This window comes from Anopheles darlingi, chromosome 2, assembly GCF_943734745.1.
Source record: "Anopheles darlingi chromosome 2, idAnoDarlMG_H_01, whole genome shotgun sequence".
Lineage (NCBI taxonomy): Eukaryota > Metazoa > Arthropoda > Insecta > Diptera > Culicidae > Anopheles > Anopheles darlingi.
This window is the reverse complement of record NC_064874.1, coordinates 71,305,581-71,318,914: the sequence shown is the minus strand read 5'-3', so window position 1 is coordinate 71,318,914 and position 13,334 is coordinate 71,305,581. Positions and strand designations below refer to the sequence as shown.

Here is a 13,334-nt window from a genome sequence, read left to right as displayed (position 1 = left end):
TGACGGCTCGGCGATTTCGATTGAATTAAACATGAACGGACCTCCGCCCTCGCCGCGGGCGGTACAGGCGCGCAGCGCGATAGCGCGACCGAAGGAAGACGCCGTTTGGCAAATGATTTGAAAAGACCATTGTTCTTATCGCCTTTATTGTCCTTCTACGGCGCTGCGTGGGTGTCCTTCTCGTCTAACCGCAAATCGGTTTCTTAACAGACCACCACCCCCCCCCCCCCTCCCTCGGACAGAGTGGTCCTCCCAGCCAATGGGTGTACGTGGAATGGATTGATAGTGATGTGCAGCTCAAGACACATGACCTTACGAGATGCATTGCATCACAGCACATCACAGAGCAGACGGGGGTGCTAGCAATAGAAACGCTACTCACCGGTGGTGCTCATCGCCGGTATCTAAATTGCCTAATTTGGCCGCAAGACAAAAGAGCGATGAATACGAAGGATTCGCGATGAATACGGAAGATTCGCGATGAATACCTAAAATTGTAGTGACCAAACACCGAAGAAATGCGATACGATTAAACCTGTAGGAACACTTGTAGCTTTTTTATTGTTTTCGCCCTATTAGAATTTAAACAAATTGCTAGTCGCTTGTTTGAACTCCATGAAATTCGTTTCTCTCATAGCAAACACAATTGTCTAATCTATTGTCCCTTTCTATCCTTTATTTCTCATGTCTTCCTTGTTTTATGAGTTCTTCGATGTCTGCTTTTCCGTGTTTAACTGCTTTCGAATTGTTTCATTAATTTATTTTTACTTTCTAAAGGTGCCAGTACACGGTAGCTACTTTTAGTTGTGGATAACTGTCATTGGGTTGGCGTTAACAAGCATTTAACGCCTTGCTATTTGAATCCCAGCCCTGTTCTAGTTACTTTACAAGTATATGGATAAAAGATTGGATATCTTTAAAAAAAATTAAGGATATATTTTTATTACTTTATACTCAAATGTCTCATCTGATTTCTGCCTTTGACTGGTCGCTCTACGTGCTGCTGATCATGTTTATGATACATTCGATAAGTCCCCAAACTGTTTGCTCTTCCAACAAATACCCCAATCATTAGTCTTGATTGCTAATCTACTGCTACACAACTCCCCTCAAATTACTAACAGCATATGTTCGGCATAAAGCGGAACCAGACTAATGTGGACACGCGCAGTACGCGGCTTGGCAACATTGCAAGCATCCTGTACCTCCTGAACCTGAAGCTCACCGGAAGGTCGGACCATGTGTGACTAAGCTGGCGATTAAACTTTCTCAATTCCACCTTTCCCCGACCATATGTGACATCCGCTTCCGTTACGCTACCGGCGCGGACGATGCCAGAGCAAGGTACACATTGGCTGCTAAGCCACGGTATGCACGGTATCCGTTATACCCGCTTCTCCAGCATGCATTCGCACCATGTTGGGCCGGGATTGCGCGAAAGCAGAAAGGATGTCGGAAACAAAAACTTCTTCCTCCGCCATCCGAGCCCCGAGATCAAGGTTTTTGGTTTCAAATTTCATTTTCAACGATAACTTCAACAACGAACTAGACCTAAGGTATGGGGCAGGATGGGATTTCATCCTTCTGAGAGGCGCTCTCATGGCTGACCACTCGTAGCGACCGGACACCAGTTAATGCAACTCTTCGTCCATGGATGGTTCGATGAATAGGTGTCGAGTGTAAAGTTTCAACGTATTCAAATGAGTTTAATCCAACCACCTGATGCGTTCCGTCAACGGCAGTGTTCGCACGAATCCAAGAGGAACCAAAGTGTATGCTGCTCTAGGTGTTTGCTGTATATTGGATTATATAATGGATCCTGATAAACCTAAAAACTGCTGCATTAAAGCAAAATTAGTTATGCAACATCATCGGGTGGCTTGCGCGTTCGCGGTAGCTGTATCCTTCGGAAAAACCTATACCTGACATCACTCTCAAACTCCGGACGGATGGTTGCATTCCGCAAGAGCTAAACGGGTGAAATGCTTTGCCCAGCACCCGGGCATACTTTCAAACACACTTACACTTTGCTGACCAACAGCAGTAGTACAAAATGGCGTACCCGTAGCGATGCTCTTTAATACCAAGGACACTTTGCCCCGATGGACGGTACTGGCCCAATGGTAGTACTAATATTGTTTCGTTCCATTTCCTATGTCTCACATCCGGCCACCTTTCTGATGTGCTTTTAATTGTCTTTTACACCACCTACCAGGCGCCACCATTGGTGCTCTCTCATCCAGTAATTGTTCTGGCGGTGCTTTAATCTCGCTCGATGGTCGGTAGGTCCGTCGGTTGGAGGAGCCCAGGCGAACGAAGGAAAATTGTGGCCAGAGCGATTGTGATTGCTACATTTGCAGGAAATTGCTTCGTTTCCATTTTTAACCAGAGTAAAATGGCCTTTTAGTTATTTCGTTAACACGAGGAAAGGCTCAATGTTTGTCTACTCAATGTGCTAATTCAGCGTATCATAGAGCGTACCTTAAATTACATTTAAAAGATGTAAAAAATTAAAATTCAAATGCCGCACCGAGGATAGCATTCAACGACCGTCGCGTCGTGGATAAAAAGTTTCACGGAAGCTTTTGAGATCCGGCGCGGGGTGCGAACTGCGCAAACGCTTTCCAGAAAGCACAAGACGGTCAGCATGTGCTGACATCTTTATGCAAACTCGGGAACGTTCTGCGGCACCGTTGAGGCTTTCCAAAGGATTAATTCAAATCGATTGATCCCCTCATTCTTTCGGCACCATGCTGGATTTGTAAAAATAATCTCTTTTTTTAAAATTATTCAAAATCAAAAGAGCTGCACATAGACACACACACATTCGAACACCGCATGGCCCATCAGACTGGGCTGGTTAAGAAGCGTTATCGATCGATAAGCGACCGATGAGCGGCGTTTGGCCGGCCGGCCCGCATATCGCACCGCTAGACAGCAGCGAGCTCATTTGTGATCGAAATCGATTTTCTTATCATGTTCGCACCGCCACGCTTTGACAATTATCACAGCAGGTGTGTATGTGTGTTTCTGGGTCTGCAAGAAGTGGTCATTCGATGCGGCAGCTAACAGATAAGCATATCCTCATATTGATGCCTCCCGGCGACTCCATCATCAGTAGTGAACACGCGGCCATCGGCATCGCTTTGTATCTATTGCGTGGTTTTAGGCAACATTTTCGGTAGCAAATTAGTGAAAGGTTCCAGAGACAGTTTCGCCCCTCGTGGGAAGTGGTAGTGGAGGTGACCATTTTGCATAGCATCGCCCCGACTGGCCGCTGACGTAATGTTGCCGGTTGTGGCGCAGTTTTGCATTTGGTGGCAGCAGATGCATTCTCGTGAATGCATTCGCACATTATCAGTGTGCGGTCAATCAGCCTGCGGCGGTCGCCGTTAGTGGGGGCACGGTTCCGGTTCTACTATGTTCATTAGAATCCAAAATAGTGATCTCCTCTGGTGACCATATCCACCAATAATCGTTCCCGAACGTGATTTTAACATTTCAAACAAAACGAAAAGCGAAACAATAACGTCAACAACAATACAAAGTGCCGAAACGCACACTCGCCTACACCGGTACAGTGCGTTTCATAAGGATGGTCGCAATAAGTTTTTATTTATCTTGAGTCTAGAATGAAACATAAATTTCGCTTTAGTACGAACGTATTTTCTTGTTATGATTGCTTTTTTTCTTAAATTGAATTTTGCACTTGCTTGCAAAATTGAATTTGGTTGCTACTTGGTAGATCCAATTCCATTCCTCACATACAGAGTGGAATCAAAGTACTTATACTTCTAAAGAAAGGTCAGCACATTTGCGAATATAAATCAGACACTCTGTTCTGTTTCTTCTAAATTGTTTAGAGATTGTATGAAGCCTTTAAACTGCTCAACAATTCAACCTTTTTCGGTAATTAATGATCATTTATTACCATCAATACTGACGTTTTTTAGTAGAGAATTATTTGTAATTCAAAATCATGCGCTTGTCAGCACAGTCACCATTGACACAACAATGTCATGCGAAGCGTTTAACTGATCACCATGGCAACTGGGATAGAACTGATCCCCGGAAATACCAAGTTTGCGTGTGGAATATCCACAAAGTTTCATGGATATTCCCACGAATGGTGTCGCATTGTCAGCGAGGTAGATCACGATCATCAGAATTTTGACATAATTCTCGCATGTGGAAAAATATGTTCAAAACTCAAGAAGAGGATCTATCAATTGCATTTTTGCTGATGCTGTAGGCTTAGTCTTAGAAGCGATTCTTGAAAATTAAATTCAGTGAATCCATCATTAGGAAACGTACTGTACCCCGGCCGTCGTACGCACTCGGCTCGCTATCTCGCTATAGACCAGCAAGCAAGTGTGCGTCGACTGATCTGCCTGGTCGCCGCAGCTGTTGGGAAAGGCTTGCACGTGTGTGAGTAGGTCAGCTGCCCAGCAGGAAACAACGATAGCTGCCGCCACCGCCACCGCCACCACCGTTGCCTTTGCCGCAACCGGGCGCCTGCGCCACAACCCGTTAGTTCGAGCATCGCGAGTCACCGCGACGAAAGTGTCACTAAACGTGCACGGTTTGTCGTCAGTACGGTCTCCTATTCCCGGTCTGCGCCGGTCGTGTAGTGTGATGGTGAGGTGACTTGATTCAAGAATCCACATCGCGATCGAGCCCCTCCGATCGAGAGTCCGATCGCGGAGCAGTTGATGAAGAATCACAGGCAAAAAAAAAACAACCAACAGCAGCAGCCGATCTTTTCTGGGGTATTTTGACAACATCATCTCCCAGCGCGCCTGCTGCGTTGCGCTGGTGTATGCGCTGGTGTGCGTGCCAGAACGGCGGCTCACTTAGCGCAGACAGCAGCCGTATTCGACTAGAATTCTTCTTCTTCTGGCTCGTTGGCTGGTTGACTGGCTGGCGGCCGTTGCGCGTGGTCGATTTCCCGCTGGTGATGGTGTACGTGAGCGGCTGGAACCGACCGCTGGACTGGAACGGGTTGCATATGTTTGGACCGCAGCGGTCAGGGCACAGGGAGGAGAGTTTCGATCATCGGCGATCGCACCCGTGCCGCCCGTGTCGCGTTTTGGTGTTTTTCTGATGTGTCCACACCGCGGAGTTGTCGATTCTCTTAGTGGATTGTGATTTTAATGTGATCATCTGCCACCGACAGAATCCGTGATCGTGTCTGTGTCCAACAGCAAGTGCGGTGGAAGTCCTTTAAGTGCGTGCGTCTGGATCTTCGGTGACCGTCGTGAGGCATACTACAGCGTTGTCGATCGAGCGGAAGACCAGCCGAGAGTACCGAGGCCAAAAGCAATAAACAAAAACACCATCCCCAGCGCTCCGATCGCTTCTCGTGCAGCCAGCACGATCACGAGCACGATCTTCCACCCTGCGTGGTGGATCTAAAAACAACCCCCAATTCGTTTTATCTCTCTAACAACAGCGCGTACCGCTGCGCTGCGGTTAGACTGACTACGGCTGGGTGGGGAATCCCATCGGAATTGATACCACAGTTCGCAGTGTTGGTGTCCCCCGCCCCACGGGGGTGACCGAGAAAAGTGAAAACTTCTGGCGCGGTGTGTGCGGCGATAGCGGTGTGACCTTTTCCTCTGTTTCTGTTCATTGACGAAAATTTCACTTCCCAGCGGAATATTCTAGCTCTTGGCGTGGTTTCTGATATTTTGTAGTGTTTTGTGTGTGTGTGTGTGTTTTTGGAGCTGTTCAATTTCGACGAAAACAGTGCAGTGCATTGCCAGCAGCAGCAGCAGCATGTAAGTTAGGATGTACGGCGCCACTGTCTTTCGCCGTACCATTGTTTTCCCGGTTTCATGTTACGTAATTTAAGACCGCGTCTGAATGCCGCTAATGCTCGTAACAAGGGCGAGAAGAGATCTACATTCCACAAGACATCATTTAAGGTGATCTCTCCCCCCGGCAGTATCGCAAGCGACGAATCTCGCATCCTCACGACGACGACGACGATCGTTTCGCGGCAGACAATGGGCCTCTCTCCACCTTTACGATCCGATCGATCGATTCGATTCGATTGGAATCAATTCATGCGGCCAGATTCAGCATTCAGCCGTGGCAACCCCGAAAACATGTTCGAACACCCATACAGAACGCGATGATGGACGATCGGAGAGATATCCAAAGGCCGGCGGTGGGGGTCGCCTTTGGGTGTGCCCGCCCGTCCGGAAGGGTGGCCGGCCCTCGGGTGGCTTGATCGGCCAGAGTTGTTTTGCTATTCAGGTCACCGCTTCAACCGTTTCGGTGCTTTATCGCCGCTCGTTCGCGACATTTGTTCGCGTTTCTTGTCTTTAATTATCCTTCCCTTGGAGACGAGTTAGCATTCCACACCCGGGGGGAGCCCGTTCCATGCGAAATTCGTCTTCATTCGGTCTCGAGGGAGGGAGCTCGGCCCCTTTCTCTCCTCGCTGTTTCGGCGTCCGGCGATGATCGCTCAAACTAGTGTTGCTGCATATTAATTTAGCGCTTTGTGGACGGTACCCGGTTTCCGCATAATGATCAGATTTTCAACAAATCATATTTTGAACCGAGGCAGGTGCGCGCGAGCCGTAGCCGCGTTTTCCGTCGATCTTTCGGGCGTGATAGTGGTATCGGTGATGGAGCCAGTTAAGGAATTTTGCTGTTAGAATAATACTTTACAAATTGTTACAAAACAATTGTCAGTGACTGTTGATATTTTTTAAATTTAATTTGTTTGTCTACTAAAAACTATGTAACATTTTCAACAAATATGTATCCCTTTGACCAACGCATAAATCCTGTAAATAATTGCTAACAAATTAATCGATAGATTCCGTTTATTAAGTCGATAAATTTCAATCTTAATATTCATCTGTCTGCAAACTCTGATCTGGTACACAAGGTTTTCTTCAGCATTAATGAAAGATTGTGTTTTCGTAATGACCTCTTATTTCGCACCTTTCGAGTAATCTAGTTCGATTTTTCATTCTTTTTTCGTAAGACAAATCCCATTTTGTCCTCAATACAGTTGTTTATGTTTATGAAGCCATACACAAGAGAAGGAACATGATCACCTGTCTAAAGTCGTTATAATTCTATAGCAGCTGAAATGAAGGTTTTGATCAAGGCTTTCATGAGTACACAAAAAGGGATTTAAAATTTGAGAATACTTAATTATAACTAGAAATAATTAATATAATACCAATTACACACTAACCGAACCCCACGAACGTAAAGTATGATGCAAATCAAAGAATCGTCATCGCAAATTTAAATTTTCCTGTTTCTGATATCATAAAACCGACGTTTTAATCATTGATGTAGTTTGAGTGAGCATAGTGCCGTGAATGGTTAAACAACATTCACGTCGTTTTGTCAGCTATTTAATTGATTATTCATTGAGAATGGGTCTATTAATCATAAAATTTAAATTGCAAATGTAAGATTGATGAATAAAATTTCCCTATCTCGTCGAACCGATCACAACCGAGAATGATCGTGCAAAATACTTCGTTACATAATCGAACCCCAAAAAGTGTGGGGCCCCGACGACAAAATGAACCATATGCTCAACGCGTAATCATATTTATAAAATTCAAAAATACACGATCACACCAAACTGGGTAGCATGTAACTGTCCAACATTCCATACCCAGGTATCTTCAGCGATATGATCGAACGCATAACCCTGGGATAGGCTTAGCTGGCCCCTTGACCTGCTTATAATCAGCAGCCTGGTTGGCATTTTAGTGGAATTCGTTGCAGCGTTGTAGATTACAAAAGAAGTGGTTTAATGAGAAATTACATTGTGTTGTTAAAAATTGATTATGTTGTCTTGTAGAAATATGAAAGCAAGTTCACCTTCGTTTGCTGCTCCGACCGTAGGACGCGGGCCAGAAACCAAACGACGCCACTATCGCCACGGAATGTAATTTGAACTACCGCATAAAGCAGTAGCACCAATCCCCGGTGCAGGCTAGTTCCATTTACATACATTAAATTCCACTAAGTACGGTAACAATCACTGGAACACATCGCATTGAGGGGCGCATTTATAGTCAAACCACAGCCGCTGGTGAACTCGCGTGCATGTGTTGATTCAATTGTGGTTTGTGTTTACGCTGCCGTTCAATGGAAGAAATCGAACGATCACGCATATTCCCCTGAAAGCCAGCGTTCTGTGGGGTTCGAAGAAGGGGTTCGATATTATTCTGACACGATTCGAACCACCTAGAAGTGTCTCGCTACAATTCCGCTGAACAGCACGAGCTCCAATCTGGCCAACAATAAAATCGGAATGTGACCCACGCCCAAGTGAGTAAATCGATCTGCTGTTCGCACCACAGCCACCAGTAGCGTCCAATTAGCTGAAGGGTGGCGCTTCGATTAATCGACTTTCAACATGTCGCTGCGTTAAGATCAATCATCGCCAACGGGAACGGGTAGACCGTCTGGAAAAAGCCGCGAACAGTCGCTGTCGACGTTGACGGGAACTGGTTTACGCGACAATAAGCGACGGGGTCCCCGGACACACAACGGATTGGTTGTGTTGGTGAAATGATTTGCAAGATGATCAGCGTCGCGAGGGATCGCTCTAGTGATACATCATTCTCCAAGTATCGGAGTGTTCAACAACTATTGATGTTCTTGTTTTTGGTTTCAATTCGCAATCCTTTTGGTTGCTATTACTGTGTTTATTGATTTTCTTCCCTGACTCTTTGTCTCTTCCAATTCTTTCTGCCCGCAGGAATCTCCCGAAAAGTTGTCACACTGGCCACCCCGGGTGAAACGGTACCGCCCGTTCTGTGGCGTTCCCGTCGAAAAGCCGGTAAGTAGTTGAAGTAGTCGACTAAGAAAACGAACTGTTCGATGAGATCACTCACAGAATTCAACCCCCTTGACTGAAATGATTTCACATTCATCCTGAAAGCATGTTCTGTTGACCCAATCATGTTCCGGCTTCAATGTTTTTACCCCAAATTGCCTCGCGAAATTAATGTTTTTGTGTTTAAACATGAAAAATCATCATTGAGTATGTATTTAATTTAACCAAATAATATAGCGCATGGCTCATAAATCGACTCAATACAACTCACATTAGCACTGCATGCGGCGATCAAACGCACACGCAAATCATTCATCAACAAATGGCAACGAGATCCTCCCGAGGTACGCTGTGTATAAAGTTGTAAGCCGACTCCCAACGGTGCGGAGTGGCCAGAACAGACCAGACGCACATGCTGCAAAACGGCGAATCATCGCGATAACTGACCTTTTTCCTGTGTGATGCTACATCAGCGACTTTCCGTCACCACACATAACTGTAATTGTAGCGAGTGAACCCGCGGCCACCGTCATTCCAGGGCTCGTATTGCAAACGGAGGGTAAAAACCTTTCAATTCGCGGACATTGGAGTGCCCATTTTTGAGTATTGCTGCACAATTCGGTGCCAACGCCAACAGTTGAACTATAGCATTGGACTTGTTGTTTTTTTTTTATTTTGCGAACCATTCAGGTTTTGGTTTCCACCTTAACGTTTATGATAGTGCACACCAAAGTAATTCTATTATTGTTTATACTATAGGCTAATTGGAACATAAAATGATTGCCCTGTACAGTAGCTACAGGCTTCGGTTATGAATTTCATGCAGCTTTTTCGTACGTTAATCCAATTTAACCATCAAACCGGAAGAAATTCAATTTGAGCTCTATAATACCATTTAAAAACCTTCTGCAAAATCGCTTCCAACAAGAAAGGGAACATTTAAAAAGAAATCCTCTTTAAACTCCCGCCAATACCATTTGAGGCGCGTTGCTGTGCTAGTAAAAGCGGTATACTAGGGAGAATCAAATAATGGAATTACTCTTTTCATGGTGTAACATGCTTTCGTAGGCCAATTACGGGATTTTCCATTTAAATTAGATCAGCGCTGTACGCATATCTCTCGTGTGTTTCTTATCAATGTTGTATCGATGTTTAATTATTTTTTCAGGTAAGTTCATGTCGCAACCCCGTACCATATCTGTTTTAACTATGTGAGTAAACTATTTATTGCATGAATATTCGTTGTTACTTTCACACTGTTAGCATTCAGCTAGTAACCATTGCCAGAGACTAAGGGACGAAGAACTTAACAAATGCTAGATCGTGATCGTTAGGATATATCATTGCAACACTAAACATTGCAACAAAGGGAATACACCTAGCAGCGACCTTCATGTTACTATTTACGCAAAAAAAAACAATTTGAACAAGGATCAAGTTGAAAACTTTACGCCACCTTGATCTTCGTGGGAATCCGATGGAGTCGCCTGGTACTGGTGCAAGAGCGAACAGCTTCCAGCATCTCTCATCGCTCTATGTCCAATAGAACGATCCGCAAATATCTATTCCTTCCAGAAAGTTTATCCTCAAGCTGATGCACTGTTTGCGTATGTTATTTACCACGACATATCGCTCCAGAAAACGATCCATGCATCAGCGAGAATGCACTAGCCCCGAGTGCACACACTCACGGTTGCAACGGATACTCCGGGTTTATTCAAACTCTTAGTACACTCAGCAACAGCAGCAGCAGCAGCAACATTGTTTGAGGGCTACTACAGCCTCTCACCGCTACCCACCGGTCGCTCAGCGTTCGCATTAACGGATGAACACTCGAAAGCACCCCACCACTGGTGGGGGGTGGGCTGAGTTACTTCTACAACCCACCACACGCTTCGCACTTCGATGCGAACGCGAACCGACGTCGTTCGCTCATTTCCGTTTAGTCATCCTTGTGGGATGGTCGTCGCGCCCGGTGCGTCGTGGCCGCATGTGTCGTGGTATCGTGGCCCATCGAGCCCGTGTTCCGTCGTGCGTAGTGTGCGTACGTAGTGGTTGGTCAAAGCGAACGGAACGCGTACGGAAGCTGCGTTGCGTTAGTTCGGTGCGAGTAGTGACGCGACTGCAGACGTGCAGTAATTTGTTGTGCACCGTTTGTTGTCAAAGAATGTTGCGGCAATGTTTGTGGCCGATTCCGGGCCATGGCAATGACATGGCCAAGTGAATAGGTGCCCCTGGTAAAACGGTTCGTCCGGTGTTCTGCGTGCATCTGCGTGCATGCGAATCGAACACTTCGCGATCCACTTCATCGCCCGTTGGAGCCGGCATTTGTTTTGTTTACTCTGTGCCCACCGCTCGTGTACGCCCGTATCTTGAAGTGTCTCTTGCGTGGTGGACACAGTGCGCGCATGCATCGACAATCGACTGTGTGAGTTGCCATCCAATCGTTCAATCGCGCTGCTTCTAGTGATCTCCACGAGGCCGGCTTAAAGGCGGCGGTGGGCATCTCCACCACAAACCGGCACCTCAAGAGCCGCAGCGTGTGTGTGCGTGTGCGTGTGCTAACCAGGGAGTGAGCGTGAGCGGATTCGCAGACAACATAGCTTCGCCAGCACATCACAACTTTGCTGCAGTTGGCTTCGCGAGGGATGTTTATTTATAATTTTCGTCTCAACTTTATGCGATTTTGCGCCTTTGTGAGGCTGTGTGTGATATGTGTGTTGTGTCTTCTCCTCTCAATGGCCGGCAACGGGTTTGAGCGAAACGACAAAACGTTTGTTTGAGAAAAGCGTACAACAATGGGTGGCGACCGGGTTTTTACTTATCTTAGTACAACAAAATCGATTACATTCTTCAAGCTTCTGACCAGCTTTTGTTGCATTGCGGTGTGGTGCAATCGATGAGTTTACTACACCATGCTGCCTGAGACAGACGATGCCGATAATGATGATGATGATGGTGATGATGATGATGATGATGATGTGGAAATTAGTGGGTGGTGGCCTGGGAGGAAAACACAATGCGGCGCGTTCACTTCCGTCGCTGGCTGGTTGGCTGGCTGGCCATCTGCAGATCGCTGAAGCTGACTAATTGATCGATCGTGTCGTGGCACCGGTCGGTCCCGCTGCTCCACCAGCACCACCACCACCAGCGAGTGACCGCTAATTTCATAGTCGAGTTGGGACGCCAGTTGACAATCAATGGCGCGAAGTAGGTGATGAAGGCCGGGAGTGAAACGTACGGCTTTCCCGATCTCGTCTCGTGTCCCATACACACGGGGACGGTTTTTCCGAATAGCTCAGTTGTTGCGGCTACGGCTACTATGATTCGACTACTTGGACCAGTATGTTCCCTTTTTGACGTGGCCGGTATGCGAATACACGTGGCTTTCTTGGCGTTGTTTTTTGGCGGCGCTCGAAATGAGATGCCAACCACCGTGCGGCGGACGGTGAAGAGTTAGTTAAAATTCTGCCAGAGTGCCTCGTGGCCCCACCGGCAGACCACCGGTACGGTGCTGGCTGGCTGGCTAGCCATGCATCTAACGCGTCATTACGCGACGTTCGCGGGTACGCTGGGAGTGCTCGGTGTGTTGCCTCCGTACATGCGCTCCGTACGACACGAACCGGTTACAAATAAGCTCTAATTAAGCTAACCACCCCTTCGTGCGCACCCACCAGTCTCTCGGTGGCCACTTTGTGCACACGTGTACCGGCACTTACTTCGCGCGGACACACAGAGCGCATGGTGGAAAGGTGGTGTACGGGAACGGTATTGATTAGTGCTCTCCGAGGCGCCATTTAATCGCGGTCTATCGGTCTCGGATCGACGGTCTGTCCGGAGTGTCCGGTTGCTGTTGTCCCAGGAGGGGGGGTGAGGGAGATGGTTCGAGATCGAACGTCGCTTTCGCTCGTTACTCCACCAAGAAGGATAGCGCGCGGTCGTCATCATATTGATCGCATCGCGAAGATGTCAAATCCGCTCGTCAAGAATGTCCTCCGGTGTTTAGTACGCTTGTGTTTATGTGTGTGTGTGTGTCACGCGTAACTATCCGTCAACGCAGCAGTCTCAACGTGTCGGCGATGATCGGCGGCGTCGCGGATCCGCTCTCCATATTCATTAAGCGAGGCGAGGATACGGTTCGATGGCGGCGCTGGAAAATTATCATTTTCACCTCCCACACCTCCCACAGTCAGGCTCCTCTTCACCTTTTTGCGGTGCGTTTGTGACGTCGGTTGCTCGTCAATGGTCACTCTCTATCTATATCGTGGTGTTTCGTGGGCTGCCCTTTCGCCACTCCACTCCACTCACTCGGTCCGCCACTTGATGTTGAAGTGCAATCAATTGAAGCGAGTTGCAGCGGCTGATGATGTGTCGGCTCGGTCGGTCGATTGACGCAACGAGGACTACACGCAGCATATGCGCAACAATGCTGCTGCTGCTGGTGTCTCTCGACCTATAGGAGGTGGTACTCCAACCCCTCGCATCACTACGCCGTGTGTGGTTGCGGTGG

General features: G+C 47.2%; 1 protein-coding gene across 10 annotated transcripts in view; it reads left to right on the top strand.

Annotated features, from left to right (window-relative positions):
• Positions 1-13,334, top strand: part of LOC125950772 (dual 3',5'-cyclic-AMP and -GMP phosphodiesterase 11-like) — a 55,126-nt gene that overhangs the window by 9,819 nt on the left and 31,973 nt on the right. For 8 of the 10 annotated variants that reach the window (XM_049679043.1, XM_049679035.1, XM_049679037.1 and 5 more), the window contains one exon: positions 8,747-8,827. Coding sequence is in view for 5 of the 10 variants with exons in the window: in XM_049679035.1 (XP_049534992.1) it covers positions 8,747-8,827 (81 nt within the window). In the remaining 5 variants the exon portion in view is untranslated. Of the gene's footprint in view, positions 1-5,191; positions 5,781-8,746; positions 8,828-13,334 lie in introns of those variants that run through there. The other 2 variants (XM_049679045.1, XM_049679046.1) reach the window with 2 other exon arrangements.